The following is a 19,169-nucleotide window of genomic DNA, read 5'->3' as shown; positions in this document are numbered from 1 at the left end:
AGATATGATGTCTTAAACTGTGTTTTTCACTCCCTTCTTCAGAAAAGTGATCGCTCCCTCAATGTGGCTTTTAAATCAGTGGATTCCAAACATCTATCTTTAACCACCTTTTTTTTTTCACAAGACTACTTTTATTCTATTGAAATACCTGTCCTACATTCAAAGTCATTTCATGTCTCTCTTCCGGGTGTCTTAAGTGATTGGGGATGTTTCAGGGCAATGTAAAAAAGTGGCCACTTTCTGTTGGTACCCACAGAGCTTTCAAAAATAAACTGATGTGTGGAGTCAAAAAACTACTAGGGCCCACCAGACTAACTTTGAAAGTCAGGAGGCCCACCCCTAACAGCACCCTTTAGAACACAGCAGCTGCATGTGGCAGCATGAAAGCTGTGCTTCAGGGATCCTTACAAAGGACCCCGTTATCGCAGCATGAGATTCTTCAGTGTGTGTCTTATTCCTAAAGGGGCTCCCAAGCTGGTAGCTCAGCTCTAATATGGAAGCTTAAACAACAGTGATGCGAAAAGAACAAAGCACATATGGAAGTGTCTCAGGAAATTGAGAGGGTGATTTGGCAAGGATTACGTGACTATTCTTTCCTTCCTTCCATTAATACTTTATTTATATAAGTGTGCCCCACTGCTATACCTGATGCCCTTTCTTACTCCTTCTGCCTCCATTTATATGTACATGTATGTATGTGTGTATGTATGTAAGTATGTAAGTATGTAGGTATGTATGTAGTCTTCCTAACATACTTACTACCTGATAATGCACACCAAGTGCAGCCCATTCAAGTGGTTGGGGTGGTGCTCAGTAGATGGAAGATTTTTAGTTACGGGACTTTCCAAGTTATGCCATGCACAGTGGAAGTTCATGCTAGAATGTAGTGTTCTTCTGACTGTGAATGCTAATCTTCTTTCTGCCAATGTCAGAACCTCCAAATTAATGACCTTAATTTGCTGCAGAGCTTTTCAAGAGGCAATGGAAATTAATTGTCACTGGCTAACAACTGATAGTCAGCTACCATGTGTCTGGTAATGACAAATATTTTGAGTGCTCCATTTTTGTGGGCAATTAAATGTTCAATGCAAGATGGTAAAGAAAAGCGACTTAGGACATCAAGTGACACACCACAGCAGTTTGTGCATGGTAGAAAGAGGGGACTTCACATCTTCACTTGTGACAGAATAATAAGGCAGGTGGGTAGGAAGTATCCTTTAAGACCTTTGCTTTAACCTTTCTTTTAAAGCCAGCTCCATCTCTTCTTTGTTCTGTTCCAGAGGAATATCATCTTTCTCTTGACTCAAAAACAGTTGAGAAGTTCCCCACATTAATTATATTATCATGAAAACTCATCACGCACACAGCTGGTGACATTAAATCCAGGGGTCTCACCCAGTAGAAGAGGTATCTAAAGTCAGAATTCTGAAGCTTCAAGCCACTTCAGTCCTGTCCTCAGAAGCACTTGGAGGATAAACAATCACATTTCTAATAAGTACAATGAAGAGTCATTGCTGATATTATATTGCATGTGGGTTATACTGAAGCGAGATCTGCAGAATGCACAAAGTTACATAGTTAAGGATGACGACAGATGGGCAGTCATGGCCAGGAGCATCTTTAACATGACGGCTAACTGGTAATTGAAGAGGGAGTCATAGCACAGACATCTTGGAATGATCACACTAAATAATGGGTATAAAATGCTTAACACCAGACATGAGCCATATTATCAATAAATTTTGATTATTATGGTTGTTACTTATTAACAATATTGTCATTTAACCAGTAGGAAAAACCACAATAAATGTAGGTGGCCCAAGATAACTTTGATACCCCTTCTACAAATAATGTTAAGGTGTGGGGCAGATAAGAAAGCCAGACAGGATGGTGAGAGGCCAGGAGCAGTGAGAAGAGGAACAGAGGGTCTGGCCATTGTGGGTAGAGGGTGGTGGTGAAGTAACTGTCTTCAAAATTGTTTTTTGAGAAGGAAACTGGCACAGTCTCCTATAATTTCAAATATAAGAGACAAGACCAGAGAATGCACCTATAGGAGGAGACACAGACTTTGTTTTAACATTTTAGTGTGAAGATTAGGCTGGAGATGCAGTTCAGCTGGTAGTGTAGTGGTGTAGCACACCTGAAGTCCTGGATTTGATTCTCAGCATCGCTTGAAACAGGGCACGGCGTGACTATGTGTAATCTCAGTGCAGGGGCAGTAGCATGAGGAGTTCAAGGTCATCTCCAGCTACAGAGCAGGCTTGAGGCCAGACTGAGCTACATGAGACTTATCCAAAGTAAAGCCCATAAAACAACAACAGCAACCATCAAAATCACCAATATCCCTGGGCATTAGCATATCCTACAACGACTCTGTAAATGGTTCGGTTTGAAAGGCCAGCTGCAGGGACTGGGTGGGACAGGGAAGGTGTCGTTCTACTGGTTGAAATGAATAATGACTTTCAAACCAGGAAGTTCCAGTTAGTTGAGTGATAACTGGGTGATGGAAATGGATATTAGGCTCTGCAGAGATTCTTAACCCAAGAGAAGTAGACCATGGGAATGCTACAAACATTTAGTCGCAAACATCCCAGCAATGTGACTTAGGCTACATTATAATCTAAATATACAGTAGTACTATTTAGGCATTAAAATTTAAAAAGAAAAAAGCGTTTTAACCTTCACCCTTCTAGAAGCATTTTAGAATTTTATTTTCTCCCCATATGTAAAATGTGTGTGATACACATTGATGGATAATGAGAAAAACATTTGAACATGTTCTTTACTGAAGTTTAGTCATTGATAAAATATGAATGAAAATAATGTTTGAATCAATATAATGTCTCACATAAAATAATTTTCATATCTCAAAATAGCAAATAGCATAGTCATAAATATGTACTTTCCTAAAAGTGCCTACTTTATATTATTGATCAATGTTTCAACTTAAAATAACTCCAAAGGACAGGAACATACAATAAAATGCAGTTGCTGATTTGGGCACAATGTCTTCATTAAAAACACGCTACTTGTATGCATTTCTCTCTATAAAAACCAAAACCAAAGCCAAAACCAAACTGCATTTATAAATGAGATTTGGGGGGACTGGAGAGATGGTTCAGCTGATAAAGATACCTGCTGGGCAAGTGTGACTAGTTCTGTTCAAGTTTCTAAAATTCACATAAAAAGCCACATGTAACTTTGTAAAGGTCTAGAAACTCAGCCCTATTAGGAGAGGGGTAGACACAAGAGGATTGCTTAGAGCTGCTGGCTGCCAGCCTAGACTCAGCTTCAGGACAGGTCCTGTCTCAGGGGAGTAAGGTAGAAACAACATAGCAGGTCATCCAGTGTGTGGCTGCTGTGTGCACATTAGCATGTGCATCTCCACTGTGCCAACATGACACACACACACACACACACACACACAGACACACACACACAGACACACACACACACACAGACACGCACACACACAGAAACACACCAACACACACAGACACACAGACATACACAGACACACACACACATACACACAGAGACAGACACACAGACACACACAGACACACACAGACACACACACAGACACACACACAGAGACACACACACAGACACACACATACATGCACACACCGACATACACACACAGACATACACACACACAGACACACACAGACACACACATACCAACACACACAGACATACACAGACACACACAGACACACACAGACATACACACACACACATACACACACAGACAGACACACAGACACACACAGACACACACAGACACACACACAGACACACATACACACACAGACACACACACAGACACACACAGACACACACATACACACAGACACACACATACACACACACACAGACACACACAGACACACACAGACACACAGACACACACAGACACACACACAGACAGACACACACATTTGTTAGGGTCTACAGTTAAAAGGAGAAAAGACCAAAACATTGCAAAATCTGTGCAACCGAGCCCACTACTATCAGGAAGGGAATTCTAAGCCTTCAGGAACGATCTCTGGGGCTGTAGACCAGAGAGCCATTAAGACTCTGTTGACTTCAAGTTCTTATGTTAAAAGTCAACATTTGCCTGGAATCTTCTTACTGAGGAATACTATATAGCTCTTTAATGAAAAATAAATTGGTCCCTGTTAAGATCACAGTGTCAGATGCTGGAAAAACTGAATAACTAACAAAAACCACACGTGTCAAAATAGCTACCCTGGAGCCACGGGAACCACTTCCGTGTGCTCTCTGCCGCTACAGAGCTGCCCAGAACTATGGACTACACCTGAATAAGTCAGAGAAGATGCAGAAGGAACAAACTACTCATACCAGCACATGCAACACAAAAGCTCACAAGATGCTCCCATGATGTCACCAGTAAGTTTACGGACTTGGGTACTGGACAGCACTCGTAGGTATCCTCAGCTCATGGGGCTGTAGGCTGCAAACTGAACACATCTTTTAGTCTAATGAAGACTGTGTAAAATAATAGCACGCAAAGAGTCGAGAGGCTCGAAGGCTTCTAGTCAAGAGCTTCTAGTGGCAGACTAGGTACCGCTGAGCCCTGAAAGCTAGATGTCTCTGTTCTAGCACACACAGTTCCAGTATGCACCCAGAAGCAACCAGAAATTATTATGTTGAGGAAATTTAAAATGTTTCTACAAAGTTAATATTTTGGACTTGGAGTTACATAGTTCTTGAATCCATAACAGGAACAATAAGAGTCTTTTGCTTTAAGGAAACCCTGCACAGAGACAATATTATATTTTATCCTTCATTCCAGGTATCCCTGGGTTTATTTGTCTTTTGCATTAAGAAAAACTAATCTGTACTGGCCCTTGCCATGATTCCCTATTTTTATTTTTTGTCTGTATGTCTGTGCTCAGCATGCTGGGACTTTTCAGAATTTACACACATACTTAAGGCCAGGATGTAGCATTGTTGAAAATAAAGGTGAACTTGTAATTCACATAGCATTCATTCACATACAAATTTACCATGCAGTAATAAAGATTAGTGACCAAGATTCTCTTATCCATCCTACCCTTTCTTCTTGGTGTTTCCTCCCTGGTTTACAGCAGGCACTACATAAATATAAATGACATAATCCTTAACTTGTCAGAGCTGTGACAATATACAGAAAGAAACAAACCTATAAACGTGACAGCAATATAAAAAGGGAAGGATATTCCATTTAATAAAATAAAATGCTTTTAACACACAGCATAAAACACTAGACTGCAACCAGAGAAATATAAACTTAGTTTCTTATTAAGCCAAGTTCCTTTAATATGAGCATTTACATCCTTTTTTATTAAGATAGAATCTTGCCCTCATGAGGTTGCTCATGCTCATAATCTTTGCACTTGGGAGGGAGGGTGTGGCTGGGAACCATGAGATTCATGCTAACTTGAAATGCACAGTGAGTTAGGAGACAGCCTTGCCTACAGAGTCACACCTGCTTCAACTGAAAGTATGCTCACCTTTCGATCAACTTGATACGGCTTAGAGTCATCTGAGCAAAAGTTTCTCAGATCAGTAGCTAGCTGTCTTTATCAGATTGCTCTGTGGGCATGTCTATGGGGAATTGTCCAGATTATTAATTGATAATCTGGACTTGTCTTACCATGAGTGGCATCAACCCTAGACAGGTGGTTCTGTAATGAAGTTTCCCGGTCCCTAACCTGTGAAGAAGCAGAGAGCCAGGAAGCGGCACTCCACCATGGTTTCTACTTCATGGTCCTCCTGGGGTTCCTGCCCTGACTTCTCAAGTGATATATTATGACTGGAAAATGTAAGCAAGTTAACTCTTTCTTCCACAATCTCCCTTTGGTCCCTTTTCTTATTATAGCAACAGAAGGCTGATTATAATATGTATGTGTGTGTGTGTGTGTGTGTGTGTCCACAAGTTAAATATACAATGTTAAAATCAATGTCAACTCTGACAGAGCATTCCATGTGAACATCTTTTCTCTTACCACCAATGCTTTTTAATTTCCATATATTTCTACTTATTTCCAAATTAAAAATGATAAAAATAGTTTCTGAAGAATGTTCCAGCCATACATGCTTTAAAAATTAAAGCCCAGTTTCAGTTTAAAGACTTTTAACTTCGGTGCAAGCTTGAAAATGCAGACACCAGCACTGAGCACCTAGGATGAGCTATGTTTTCCATCGCCTGCAGTCAGGGCTGAGCCTTTAGTTCATTCAGTTCAGCTTTACGATGCAGAATGTACCAGACACAGCACTTAGCAAGGGTCCTCCACGTGGGTTTCATTTGAATTGATAGCCATCTCAAGGCACACTATGAAATGATTCCATTTGCCTTTCATGTTTGAAGGAGCAATTTCTTTTTATAAGAAAAGCCATGCAAATTCTCGATATAGCACAGAAGAAGCTGTGTGCTCTGTCAGGGAAATGCCTGGAGATAAATTTCAAACTTAACATCACACCCAAGCTCTGCCCTGAACAAATACCAGATTTTCAGCCTATCTAGAGTGTTTACAGATAAGGGTTACATATGTGTGTATGTGTGTGTGTATGCATGTGTTTGTGTGTGTGTTTGTGTGTATGTGTGTATGAGCATATATATCTGCATGTGTGCATACATGGGGCAGTATCTACATAAATTCACAGGGAGTCAGGACCAACTTCAGAAACAGGGCATCATGTAAGTCCGTGTAGCTGCTGGAAACTAGAAAGTGATAGAGACGCACACTATCGAACCATTTCTTTAACAATCCACAGTGACTGCCTTACCATTCCCTAAACAACCCACCCTAGTATCTCTTTAAGAATGAAAGTGATAGGGAACTTCTGACTTTTCAAATTTTAGAGTAATTTGGAGGGTGCACTTTCCATTCTGATAAACAGAAAGACAGAGGATGGCAATCAATTCTTCCTCTCAGACAGGAGGGCATGTGGACCATGACATGGAAGGGCAGGCGAGAACTTTGCCCAGCTCCTGCCCTCTGCTCTCCCTTCACTGAAAACACCTCCAGATCCAAATAGATGGCCATACCCATAGGCGCCCAAAGCTGTTCTTATAATAGCTCTTTATGTACTATCCACAGGGGATATTAGGGGTCCATCCTATATGTCCACATTTCATATCAAACAAAAATCATGAAGCCAAAGAAAAGCCAACCTTTTCATTCTCAGCCAATAAGAAGCAGGCAGTAACAGCTCACAGCGTGCCAAGAGGAAACTAGGTTATAAAACCACTTTATACATCTCAGAGTAAAGAAATATGGTTTTACCCACCTGGGGTCTTTCTGAATGCTGTCGATGGATGGGGATCTGGCCAAGGTGCCTTCGGGTGGGAGGGCAGGGCCAGATTTGCTGTACGGAGAGTCAACGGAGGCACAATACTGCAGCTGTCGGTAGGGGTCTGTGTAGTTGGAGGCTGGGCCCGCAGCATAGCTGGCCCTCTGGAAGGTGGCTGCTGCGGCATTCTGTGGCCCGTGTTGGCTGCCTGTGCGCTGCAAGGGGACGGAGTCGACACCAGGGGAGGACGGGGCTAGGACAGGAAAGTAGGGACAAAGTAAAAAATTGAGGACCTGCTCACAGAAACGGTTAACCAGGTCTAGGCAGGGGGGAACATCACACACGTAAGAAAAAAAGGTAGGGGTTCGAAAGAGTAAAACAAAATTAATCTGTCACATGTGACCCAATGTAGTCAGTGGTTATCTAGTCAAATGTCAATGTGCATGCTGTTTCAGAAGTAAGCTGGAAATACTGAGAGGGCACACACATTGGCTGAGTATGCACTGCTAAGGGAAGGCACACACATCCCACACATGAACACTGTTCAAGACGGAAACCTGGGCATGAGGGGTGACTCGGTCAAGTCCCTGCTTGTTGTGCATAAGACCCTGAGTTTGCTCTCCAGCAGAGGTTAAGCTAAAATCCAGTGGAGAATTCTTTATAAGGAAGCTCAGACAATTAGTTCTTTATTGTTCTAGCGGAGAACATTCAGAATGTGTTCAGATTAACTTTGTGAAGTTTGTAATAAATTTAGCAGCCAGGGTGTCTAACTGGGGTTGGATATGGAAAGAGGCGGGCTCTAGATGCATTAGGACCGCAGCATTCAGTGCTGGGCCCTTCTCCTTTCCGTAACGTAAATCCCTAAAGGTTCCATGTCCCTCTTTCTCAGAAGCTGTGACAGGGACAAATGCACTAGGGAGATGGTAGATGTGTGGGAGCAGGAAAAAGCCATCCAGCAGCAAGGCGGGTAAGGAGCTGATGCAGCTTTTCCCGGAGTCTTTGCACCATTTCAACATGTCTTGGTTGCTTTGAGATTTCACGCGAGTTACTAAAATCAGTTCCACTGTTTCCAAACCAAATCTCCATTTTCGTTTCTTTCCTGTGGTCTTTTTAAGATGATGTCAGGCCACTGATTTTTTATCTGGCACTCAAAAAATATTTACATCTAATGTCAAACTGGCACAGTAAAATGGAAATATCATCTTTCCTATGAGTGGGAGGTGAGGAGGTATGTGCTATTCTTGCCACTGTCAGGCACAATCGCTATAAGGACATTCACTTTGTGACATCATACAGAGCCTGAGTTATGTAAGTGCCTAGATACGGAATGCCGTACTCGAGTGCACTGTATGGAATCAGCTTCCAGTTCTGAGACAGCAAGATTTGTGGCTTCCCAAGAATTAGGCTGTCATGTTTTTTTGTCATCTTTTCTCGTACGGCCATATACCAAATGAGGCATAAAGGTAATTATGTCACATTAAAGGAACAATTGCTAAGAGCACGTAAGGAATTCTGTCAAAACAACAAATGCAAACTGGAGATGAGGTTCTCCCATCGAGATAAGGATTTTTACCCATGACTTCAGGATTTTACGTTTATAATCAATTTTCCATCCTTTATGATACAATGAGCAAACATTAGGAGAACATGGGTAAATGACAATGAAAACTGCTGTTTTCAGTGATGGAGAAAAGGTGCCCGCACTCCCTAAGAGGCAGTAGTCTACAGTGATTGTGAGACACAGCTTTTCAATTGCACTCGCCTGAAGTTGTGGCAGGTGCCCATTCTCGATCTCCATAAAGATATAAATGTCATAAAAATTTTAAAATGTCATTAACAAGAACCTGCATACTCTAACCGAGGCACTTTAAAATCTAGATAAGAACACAGACACAAAACTTCATTTTCATCGAGATTTATGATAAGCTAGTAAGAAAATCAAGGGCAAAAAGAGAAACTTACTACACTGCATCATTTTCACAGGAGCACACTCTTCATTCAGGATACTAAACCATCAGTGTTTATTCTTACTGAAAATTGTTTTCAGGCAAAAAAAAATTCTAAACATAAAGTTGCTGTTAATCCTGGTGCTCTACAGAAGGCGGCACATGTAGTAGAGACCACGAAATAATATTGCAATGTAAAGAAGCCATTTTGGTGGCCAGGAGACAATCGGTTGGTAACAATGTGTGTTGTGAAGTAGGAGAATCTGAGTTGGGCTCCTGGACCCATGGGATGAAGCTGGGCATGGCAGAGGGGGTGCCTGCCAGTCCCATGCTGAAAGACAGAAACAAATGAATCCCTGGGGCTCCTGGGCTGCCAGTTAAGACTAATTGGTGAGCTCCAGACCTTGTTGCAAAGGCGAACAACTCATAAGCTTGTTTTCCAAACCTTACACACACCTGGTCATACATCAAATACACACATCTTCCTGCATACACATGAACATGCATGTCCAAACTCATATATCACACATCCATAAGGCCATTTTTATGTACTGCCTGGATAGTTAAGATGACTGCCCCCCAGTATATCTGAGGACATCAAGTTAAAGCAGAAAAGGGAAAGGTTAGGGGGAAAGACTGATGAGTAGCAGCCCCAGACCTGTGAAGGATGGGAGGTAACAGGCTCAGAATGTGAAATTCTATTACAGTAAACCAGGAAGGCCTAGAGGTAAGAGGATGGGGTGATGGAGAAGGTGAAGTTCCTACTTGGTTTGGAGTTTTGTTTAGATTAATTTTATTATTTTTTGTATATAAATGTTTTGCCTGCATGAATTTCTGTGCAATACATGTGTGTCTGGTTCCTGCATGTGTCAGGAGAGGCCAGTAGATACCTTGGGACAGGAGATACGGGTGTTGTGACTGACAGGTCCTAGGCAAGAGGGACACATGAGCTATTAACCACAGAGACAACTCTCCATCCCCCTGTTTGGTTTTCATCGTGACCTTTTACAGGGAAAGATCATATGGCTCATTGAGTGCTTGGTGTCAGAAGTCAGATCTGGACTCCAGCTCAGTCCTTACTCTTGGACAAGGTAATGGTTTCTCCAAAATGAAACTGGAGTTAACAAAAGGGAGGAAATGGCCTCCTGGGATTATTGTTTGGTTTAATGCAGGAGAAGCATCTGATATATAATATACAGTAAACGGTACACTAATACGCAGTCCACTATCGATGCTGAAATCCACAGCACTCCACAAAGGAGCTATGCAGGGGCCTCAAGGGGGAATGGTCCTTGTGCTGGGTATCAGAAGGCTCCCACATCCCTGTATCAAGTCATGCTTCCTCAGCAAGCTGTTAAAGAGGAAGCACGCCAGCTTTACTTTACAGATGGGAAACTGAGGCTTGGAGAGATGAAGTTGTCTATCAGCGTGGTCTCTAACGGAAAATGAATTTAAGCCCCTGTAGCTAGTCTCCAGATGTTATGCTTATAACCAATTCCTAGACCAGGCTAAGACAAATGCTTGTGAGTTACTTAGTAGAATGAGTATAATTTAAATAATGGCAAAGAGCTTGGAATTAGAGGAAATGTTGACTAAATGTATAGGGAAGAGATGGGTTAAGAGGAATCAAACTCTTGAATATCACACTGAGAAATTATGATAGAGTGGTGTGTAAACTAGTTTGTGTTATTTTTATAAAATTGAATTTATAAAGATATGTAGAAAAGTTATATAAAATATTCCAAGCATCTGACTTTTTCCTCACTTGAAGAAGACACATGTAAGAATGAATATAATTGTCTTAATTTCAAAGTGTCTTGATTCTGGGTCCCATCAATGATATTACTGTGTTAGGCCATGGTGTTGTGAGCTATAAAATCTGAGACGGATGAGCAACTTTCCAAAAGTCCTCATATTTTAAAAATCACAATAACTTTGAATTTAGTAATTTTAACTTTGATAAGTTGCCCCCTAGAAGTATCACCCATGAACATGGAGATAAAGAGAGAGAGATAGAGAAAGAGACAGAGAAGAGTGTGTGTGGAGAGAATGTGCACATATTTGCATGTGAAGGCCAGAGATCAACCTTCGGTGTCTTTCCCCAGGATCAGGCATCCTCATTTTGAAGTTTTTGACAGGGATCTCTCACAGGACATAGGGTTGAGTGAGCCAGTATGGTGGTTGGTTACTGAGCTTCTGGGATCCTACTTTCTCTGCCGGCCCAGTGCTTGAATAGGGGATACTCAGCACCACCTAGCCTTTTCCCCATGGGATACTGAGACTCAATCTGAGATCCTCTTGCTTAAACAACAAGCACTTTACCTATTGCGCTGCCCAGGCACACCTTAATGGATATTTAAAGCTCTGTGTAGCTCCCAGTAAGAGAGATAGTTTCAAGATAAAAATTCATAATTAAAATTTATACTGTTAAATTAAAATCTGTACTACTAAATTAGAATGACACAGCTACAAATATAAAGTATCTATCAGTGCCAAGAGGGCTGATATGTAAAGAACACGTCCTATGACTGTGGAGAACGAAATATGTGAGAAGCTATAACCCCCAGCAATGCAATGGTGAATTATTTATTTTATATTTAAGGCAAATGTTTTACTATAATCCCACGGGATTACAGAATCATAGTTTATTTTAGGTATCAGTTACACAGAAACCATTGATTACGTGTATAGTTGTGGTCATATTAGAGAAAGTGAAATTGTTCAGGGATAGTGATAGACAATTCTGTGCTTAGTACCCAGAAGGCTGAGGCAGGAGGACTAGGAGTTTAAACCCCACCCTTGTCTCCACTGGGAGTCTGAAGTCATTCTGGGCTATGGAGCAAAACCTTGAGCCAGAAAAACAACAGTGTAACAACTGCTGTTTCAAGGTTCAATATTATCCTCTGATTTGCAGAGCTATTTAGCTATCTTTATATCTCATACAAAGTAGACTTGTTTGTAAACATGGATAAACAACTACCATTCCTCTATGAGAAGTCTCTCATTCAATTCACCTTCTCCTTAATTTCTGATATTAAACACTTTCTCCCATCTGAGTTAGACTGCTCCATCTACCGTGCAGGTGACTCCATCCAAGAGAACACCCTTCTGCCAAATATCTGGAGGAGCTGGCACTTCATCAGCTCCACAAACTTGTTCCTTGCCTCTCCTCTCAGCTCCTCTGCAAACAGCCCCTTTTCCCCATTGAGCCCTCAGGACTCGATGAACTGCAGGCCTCCCTGGGATTTAACAAGCTAGGCCTTCACACTTCTACAGACACCTGTGCCATTGCTGAAATTATCTGTTTGTTTTCTGCAAAGCTTACACAAATAAAACCTTAGTCTGTCAAGGCAAAATAGAGATGCTTTGTGTGCCATACTTGAGAGAGGAACAATGTATCCTTGTTAGTAAATCCAAACATTGCTTTGTGAATGATGGTTACTGAAAAAAAAAAAAAAAGAAGAAGAAAATAAAATCCAGAAATCTGACACATGGTAAAATACTGTTATGAGGAATAGAAGAAAAACAATTTTCTCTTTTATGTTTGTTTGTTTGTTTTAACACTTGATTTTATATATTTATACATTTTTTTCATTTTACTTTACATGTATGGGTTTTTTATCCCATGTATATCTGTGTACCATGTAGGTTTCTGATGCTGGCAGAGGCCAGAAGATTGCCTCAGGACTCCTGAAACTGGAGTCACAGATTGTTGCAAGTCACCTCATAGTGGGAAGTGAACTGAGATTCCCTGAAAAAGTAGCCCGTGTTCTTAATCGCTGAGCCATTCTCCAGCCTCATGTTTCAACATATATTACATGTATCATCTAGATAATTCAATACAGAAGAAACATTTAAAAAGGTAATTAAGGAATAGTGCTTCTAATCAGAACATGAACATCACTTAGTCGTAGTGTGGCCAAGAGCGCTCAAGTCTGAGAGTTGAGGGGTAAAGGGTCTTTGCCTCTAATCTGAAATACTCTTGGAAAAGCTCTTATGGACTTGAACTGTGTCTTCCAAGAGTTTGTACCTAACACTGGATGAACACAACGATAATCAATGGGTAACTAACTATTCCAGAATATATACAACATTGGTATTGTAACTTGGTATTGTAATTGCCAATGTTACCATATCTTTGGAGAGAAGTGTTTCCAAGCAAGGGTACACTCACGGTGGGATTCCCATGACCAACGTTCAGACTGTTCTCACTACTTCTACGAGAAGCAGAGTATCAGGGTCCTCCAAAATGTGTGAACATATGTAGGGATACCAGAAGCATGAATGAATATAACGTAAGTTTGAAAGAGAAAGGGGGACAAGATTCTCTTTTAAACAGCTGACCAGTTTTGTTCTTTTTATATAGCACAGACAGCTAAAAACAGTTTTAGACACAGTTGTTTTATTTCACGTGTTTGAAGGACTTGTCTGCATGTGTGGCTGTGCACCACATGTATGTCTGGTGCCCAGAGGTTAGAAGACATGTTGGATGCCCTGGAACTGCAGTTACAGATGGCTGTGAGCTGCCATGTGGGTTCTGGGAACTGGACCGAGGTCCTCTGCAAGAGCTACAAGTGCTCTAACCACTGAACCATCTCTCTAAGCCTGGTTCTAAGAATTCTTAAGTTTTTTTTAACTAGGTATTTAAAATACAAATTAACAGACAAATAATTACTAGGACCTTTTCCAATATTCAGGAATGTCTACTCTTGCTTTATCAGTCGTGGCATCTATAGTACAGTAGATTTCAGCAGGCTTGTAGAATTTGTTCTAAAAATTACAATGTGAACAAGTGAATGGATGAACTAGAAAGTGAATGAATCTACACTTAGCCTTACATATATGACCTTCTATATAATTTTATATGCATATTTCATGCTACACATATTAATTTGCTCTCATTTACACTGTGTGTACTACAAGTACCAATGGATGATAACATAGTCATGTGTTTTATACCCTAACCATATTTCAGTTCTGTGTGCTTCCCTGCCTAGAAATAAGAAAAGCATAATAAATAATACTATCATCGCGCAGATTACCTATTACCTAGGCTGACACAAAGGGGTTGAGCTAACCTAATAGGATAAGAGGAAGAAGGCAGGGAGAGTTACAGCAGCAGGGATCTGAATAGATCTCCTAGCTGCCAGCTCTAGAAAGTTAGAGTTGACTCCTCATTAAATGGCTAGTCTCAAACATGGAGGTAGGTCTGCCTCTAAAAACTAGGTGGTTGCAGAACAGAATTAAGATTCTCCACGATCTTAAGCACTGACTGACTTTACATCAAAAATGTTTTTGTGACCTAAAGGTATGTTATATTCTCTATGCACACAAGAATATGTGCTTGCTGAACAAGAAGTTCACGAAGAGATTGTGTGAAATCTTAACCACCTAAAGTTTCTGAGCTGGCTGAGAAGCTGAGGCAAGGTAGGAGCCTGGAATCTGGCAGACTTGGGGCACAGGTGCTTTGATCATTTGTATTGTTATCAAACAAATGTGTACTCTTCAAATGTACGCCATCCTCTAATATTGATCAATTTATTTGTCTACAAATGTGAAACACAGCCAAGAACTGAAATGGCCACAAAAATTAATTCTAGAGCTTTCTAACTATTTGAATTGATAGACAGTGTCTAGAATGAAGGACAGAACCTGCCACTTTGTAATTATGGGTTCACAGAGGAACATCTTCTACAGACATCTTAATTGTTCTTATCATCCAAATTCTGGCACCTTTATGTGAATATTATACATGACATCACAGTCACTGCTCAGTTGACACACCATCCTCGGCTCTAATCTTTCCAGTACTGCTCTGTTTTCTGATATGCTGCAAGTATGAGGAGAGCTATGCTCAAGGAATTACTATGAACCTTCCTGGACAAGGCTGGCTTCATCACTTGCCAGTATGTAGCCCTCTTTACTTGGCATCTCAACATTCACATTCATAGGTCTCAATGAAAGGAAGGGTTCTCATGGATGGAGATGGGATACTACTCTCTGGCTGCCTAGTTGAGTAGGAGACAATGCTGACTCAGAAAACAGTGGCTGCTGTATTTCTGGAGTACCATGCTGATGTCTGCCTATCACTGCCATCTTTAGGTAAGGGGATGGATAATGGGCTTTCTTCATGTATCTCTACTTACAGCACATCTGAGACCAGTGATGCATCCAAGATCGTCCTTAGAGCCTACAACCTTCTACTAGGTTGGGTAGCATAAAGAAGGAGCAGGCTCTGCCCTGCAGTGCCTGGTGTTCCTGGGAAAAGACAGTGTTGGAGCTGAGTCTGTAAAGGGGATAAAGGGGTGGTGGAGGATTCCTCAGAACATGTGCTCTGCTATGCCTTTAATGTACTGTCCTTGGCTTTGTAGCATCCAAACAATGGCTGTGTGAAAAGTGAACTGTTCGTGGGGTTTCACCATCCATACGCCCACAGTGGAGGCGAGAGGAAGAGGGGGACTTAGGCTTCCTGAAGCTCCAACATGAACCTGTTGATGAGGTCAATCACATGAAAGTTAGGTAGCCCATGCATGGCTCAGGAGTCTGGAGACTATGTGAATACAAGAAAAGAGAAAGGTGGCATTCTCTAAGCTGGTATCTGAGACAGTCCCTGTATAAAAATAACTGACATGGGTGACTTCAATCTGGAAGCGGGGATGGAAGGAAAGAAAGGAAGGAAGTTGGAAAGAATAGAAAAATGGTAGCGATGAATGAGAGAAAGAAACTCCTGAGATATCCCTGTGATGGAGACATCTGTAGAGCCGTAACCTCAACATCTGTGATATCCCTGTGATGAAGACATCTGCAGATTCTTAACCTCAACATCTGTGACATCCCTTTGATTGAGATGTCTGTAGAGCCTTAACCTCAGTGTCTGAGACATCACTGTGATGGAGATGTCTGTAGAGCCTTAATGTGCATTACCTTCAATGTCTGAGACACCCCTGTCATAGAGATATCTATAAAGCCCCAACAAGCTTTACCTTCAATGTTCAAGACATCCTTGTGATGGAGACATCTATAGGGCCTTAATGTGTGTTACCTTCAATGTGTGAGACATCTCTGCGATGGGGTTGTCTGTAGAGCCTTAACTTCATTGTTTGAGACATCCCTGTGATGGAGACATCTATAGAGTCTTAATGCGCATTACCTTTGATGTCTACAGGCAATCTGTTGTTATTTGTTTGTGCAGTTATCTCCCTACAAATCTCTCTGCTCAAGAGTGGCTTATTATTCATATTAGCTGTAGGCAGGCACCACGGTGGCCCTCAATGAGGTCAACATATAAGAGGGGAGAGCAGGGAGATAGTTGCCATGGACTTAGTATGATGCTTAGGAGAGCCAGCAGGTTGAAAACACATCTGTGACACTGACTTTTCTGACACTCCTATCCTCTGTTAGACATTTCTTCTGCGTTTAGGAAGCTGCGTGAAATGAAATGTGCTCAGAGACAGGCAGTAGCCCATAAGCCATGCTGGATAAGCCAGTGTATCAAGCAAACAGTGGATCTTAGCAGACACAACTTTAATAATGGAATGTCCAAAGCCATTAAGCTCCATGGCTGAAACTAAATCTGTTTTGCTTTTAAATGGTATTTCGAAACATGAGGTCAAACAAGACCAGAATCTAGGACAAGGCAGCTTGGGTGTGACCTTTCAAAGACTAGCTCTGAGCAACCTATGTGACTTTGGATGCAATGTCTTCATGTCTGCCTTATGATATATGGGATGAGCCTTAAAATGTACCCCAGCCAAAGGATTAGTAAATACATTAAATGTATAAAGAATGTCTCTGAAAGTATCTGTGTGCTCTCTGTTGCTCTTAAGACCCCACTAATGGGGTTTTGTTTGTTTGTTTTTCTTTGGGGTGGCTTTTTTTTTTTTTTTTGGTTTTGGTTTTTCAAGATAGGGTTTCTCTGTGTGTAGCCCTGGCTGTCCTGGAACTCACTCTGTAGACCAGTCTGGCCTTGAACTCAGAAATCTGCCTGCCTCTGCCTCCCCAGTGCTGGGATTAAAGCGTGCACCACCACTGCCTGGCCCACCCATGGTTCTTAACACTCCTTCTCACCCTAACTATGGATTCACCTTTCCCTCATCCTTATTTCCAAGGGTGGGTGTAGTAAAAGAGACTGGTCAGGTTTCTGTTTGGCTAAAGTGCTGTCTGAAATGTCTGGGGAACAGAACTGAATGAGCTACAGCTGGCTCCCTGTCACTGAAAGGCGGCAAAGTAAGCCTGCATGCTCACGTCACTTCAGTGGTCAATCAGAGCCAACAATGGTAGACAGAAGCATCTCTAACCTATGGGCCTCATCAGAATATGACCTCTTCTCCCAATGTTTGTTATCCTTGTCCTGAATATAAAAAACAGGAGAAATGAATAAAAAACCTCAGATACAAAGAAGCAATCTTAGAATATTTTGTTATGGCTATTTGGTAATCATTTTTAACCCCTACTTTTAATATTTTCTAATTTTTAGTATATGCTGTACTAGATAGTTTATTATTATTATTATTATTATTATTATTGTTATTATTATTATTACTGTATGCCTCTGGTATATTAGTAAAATATATATGTATACCAAAGACATCGTTTTAGACATTCAGGCTCTAGAGCAGCGGCGTCCTGGGATGAGAAAAGACTGAGAGCTCGAAGCAGGCCAGATGCAGGCAGAGGGCCTTCTGGGCAGGGGCAGGCATGAACACGTGGATCTTGTGGCTTGTGGCTTTACTTTCTCTCTCTTCTTTCTATGCTTGCTTAAAAACTGTTCTTAGCATTGGGTGACTCATCACACCTGCTCAAAAACTGTGTCAAGTTCCGCTGTCCCTGCTGGCATGGTGGTTAGACCTCTGACTCCTACATCTTGGCAGGTCTCTCTTGTCGCTGTCATTACAAGAGACTCTTTGAAGCATTTTTGAGGAGACCCTTGGTTGCCCTCAAAGGAAGGACGAAAGCATAGCATTGCTTTGCTCAAGTGAGCTTTCCATTAGCATCTGGGAGTAGGCTTGCAAACTTTCAGCAAAAAGCCAGGTTCTAGGAACTGTATGGTGTCTATCACAGGCTTAGAGTGCCGCCTCTGCAGTGTCAAAGCACCTGTAAGGGTCACTTCAACGTAAGCATGAGGGTGGAATCTACAGCTTCTCTCATGGAGAGTAAACTTCATCTCTCATGTCATTGCCACGTATCAGAAAACCTTACTCATCTCTAAATTATCCCCCAGTCACTTAAACAGTCTTAATCATCAGTCTTGGCTGCTGAGTGTGACTAAAACAAGTGGCAAGTTGGATTTGACCCGTGGGCTATCGTCTGCCTACCATTGGTTTAGAGGATACCACAGTGTATAATCTGAAGGAGAAATACTACTGTTTGGCTCATGAGTCTAAACATTTAGCTCCCAGTTGTTGGTGGTATGTGGAAGGTTATGAGACCTTTAAGATGTACAGCCTTGCTGAAGACAAGTGTGTCACTGTGGGCAGGCTCTGAGAGTTTATAGCTTCACTGCACTTCCTGTTCTTGTTCTTTACTTCCTGTGTGTGGAAATGCAACCAATCAGCTTCCTGCTCCTAGACCAGGCCTGCCTGTTGCCATGACTTTCTTATCCTGATGAGCTGTGCCAATTCTGCAAAGATAAGCCAAAATGAATACTTTCCTCTTCTAAGTCGATTTTTCCTGTGTGTATTGGGGGCCAAGGGGTTGGTGGGGACTTCTTCTTGGAGACAGGGGAGGAGGAATGGGATGTGGAAGGGCAGAACAGGAGAGGGATAATGACTGGCTATAAAAAAAAGATTAAAGATAATACAAAAAAATAGAAAAGTAACTAATCAAAATGGCTGCCTTTTAAGTGTAAAGACTATCCACTGCTTAGAATGTAAACTAGGCACATGGCAGTTTTTATTGTAGCTAATTTTTTTTTTTTTT

The 19,169-nt window shown here is 41.5% G+C and overlaps 1 protein-coding gene and 2 long non-coding RNA genes across 8 annotated transcripts in view; 2 read left to right on the top strand and 1 right to left on the bottom strand.

Moving 5' to 3' along the window:
- Positions 1-19,169, bottom strand: part of Ctnnd2 (catenin delta 2) — an 851,684-nt gene that overhangs the window by 336,215 nt on the left and 496,300 nt on the right. For all 6 annotated transcript variants that reach the window (XM_031360311.1, XM_031360312.1, XM_031360309.1 and 3 more), the window contains one exon: positions 7,303-7,558. In XM_031360311.1, coding sequence (XP_031216171.1) covers positions 7,303-7,558 — 256 coding nt within the window. The remainder of the gene's footprint in view (positions 1-7,302; positions 7,559-19,169) is intronic.
- LOC116083526 lies at positions 8,625-15,085 on the top strand. The gene is made up of 3 exons (XR_004115761.1): positions 8,625-8,768; positions 12,900-13,113; positions 14,560-15,085. It is a non-coding gene; the product is annotated as an uncharacterized LOC116083526 (long non-coding RNA).
- On the top strand, positions 15,389-17,048 carry LOC116083527. The gene is made up of 2 exons (XR_004115762.1): positions 15,389-15,535; positions 15,623-17,048. It is a non-coding gene; the product is annotated as an uncharacterized LOC116083527 (long non-coding RNA).

The sequence above is a fragment of the Mastomys coucha genome, unplaced genomic scaffold (genome assembly GCF_008632895.1).
Source record: "Mastomys coucha isolate ucsf_1 unplaced genomic scaffold, UCSF_Mcou_1 pScaffold8, whole genome shotgun sequence".
NCBI classification, from domain to species: Eukaryota; Metazoa; Chordata; class Mammalia; order Rodentia; family Muridae; genus Mastomys; species Mastomys coucha.
This window is presented reverse-complemented; position numbering and strand designations above follow the sequence as displayed.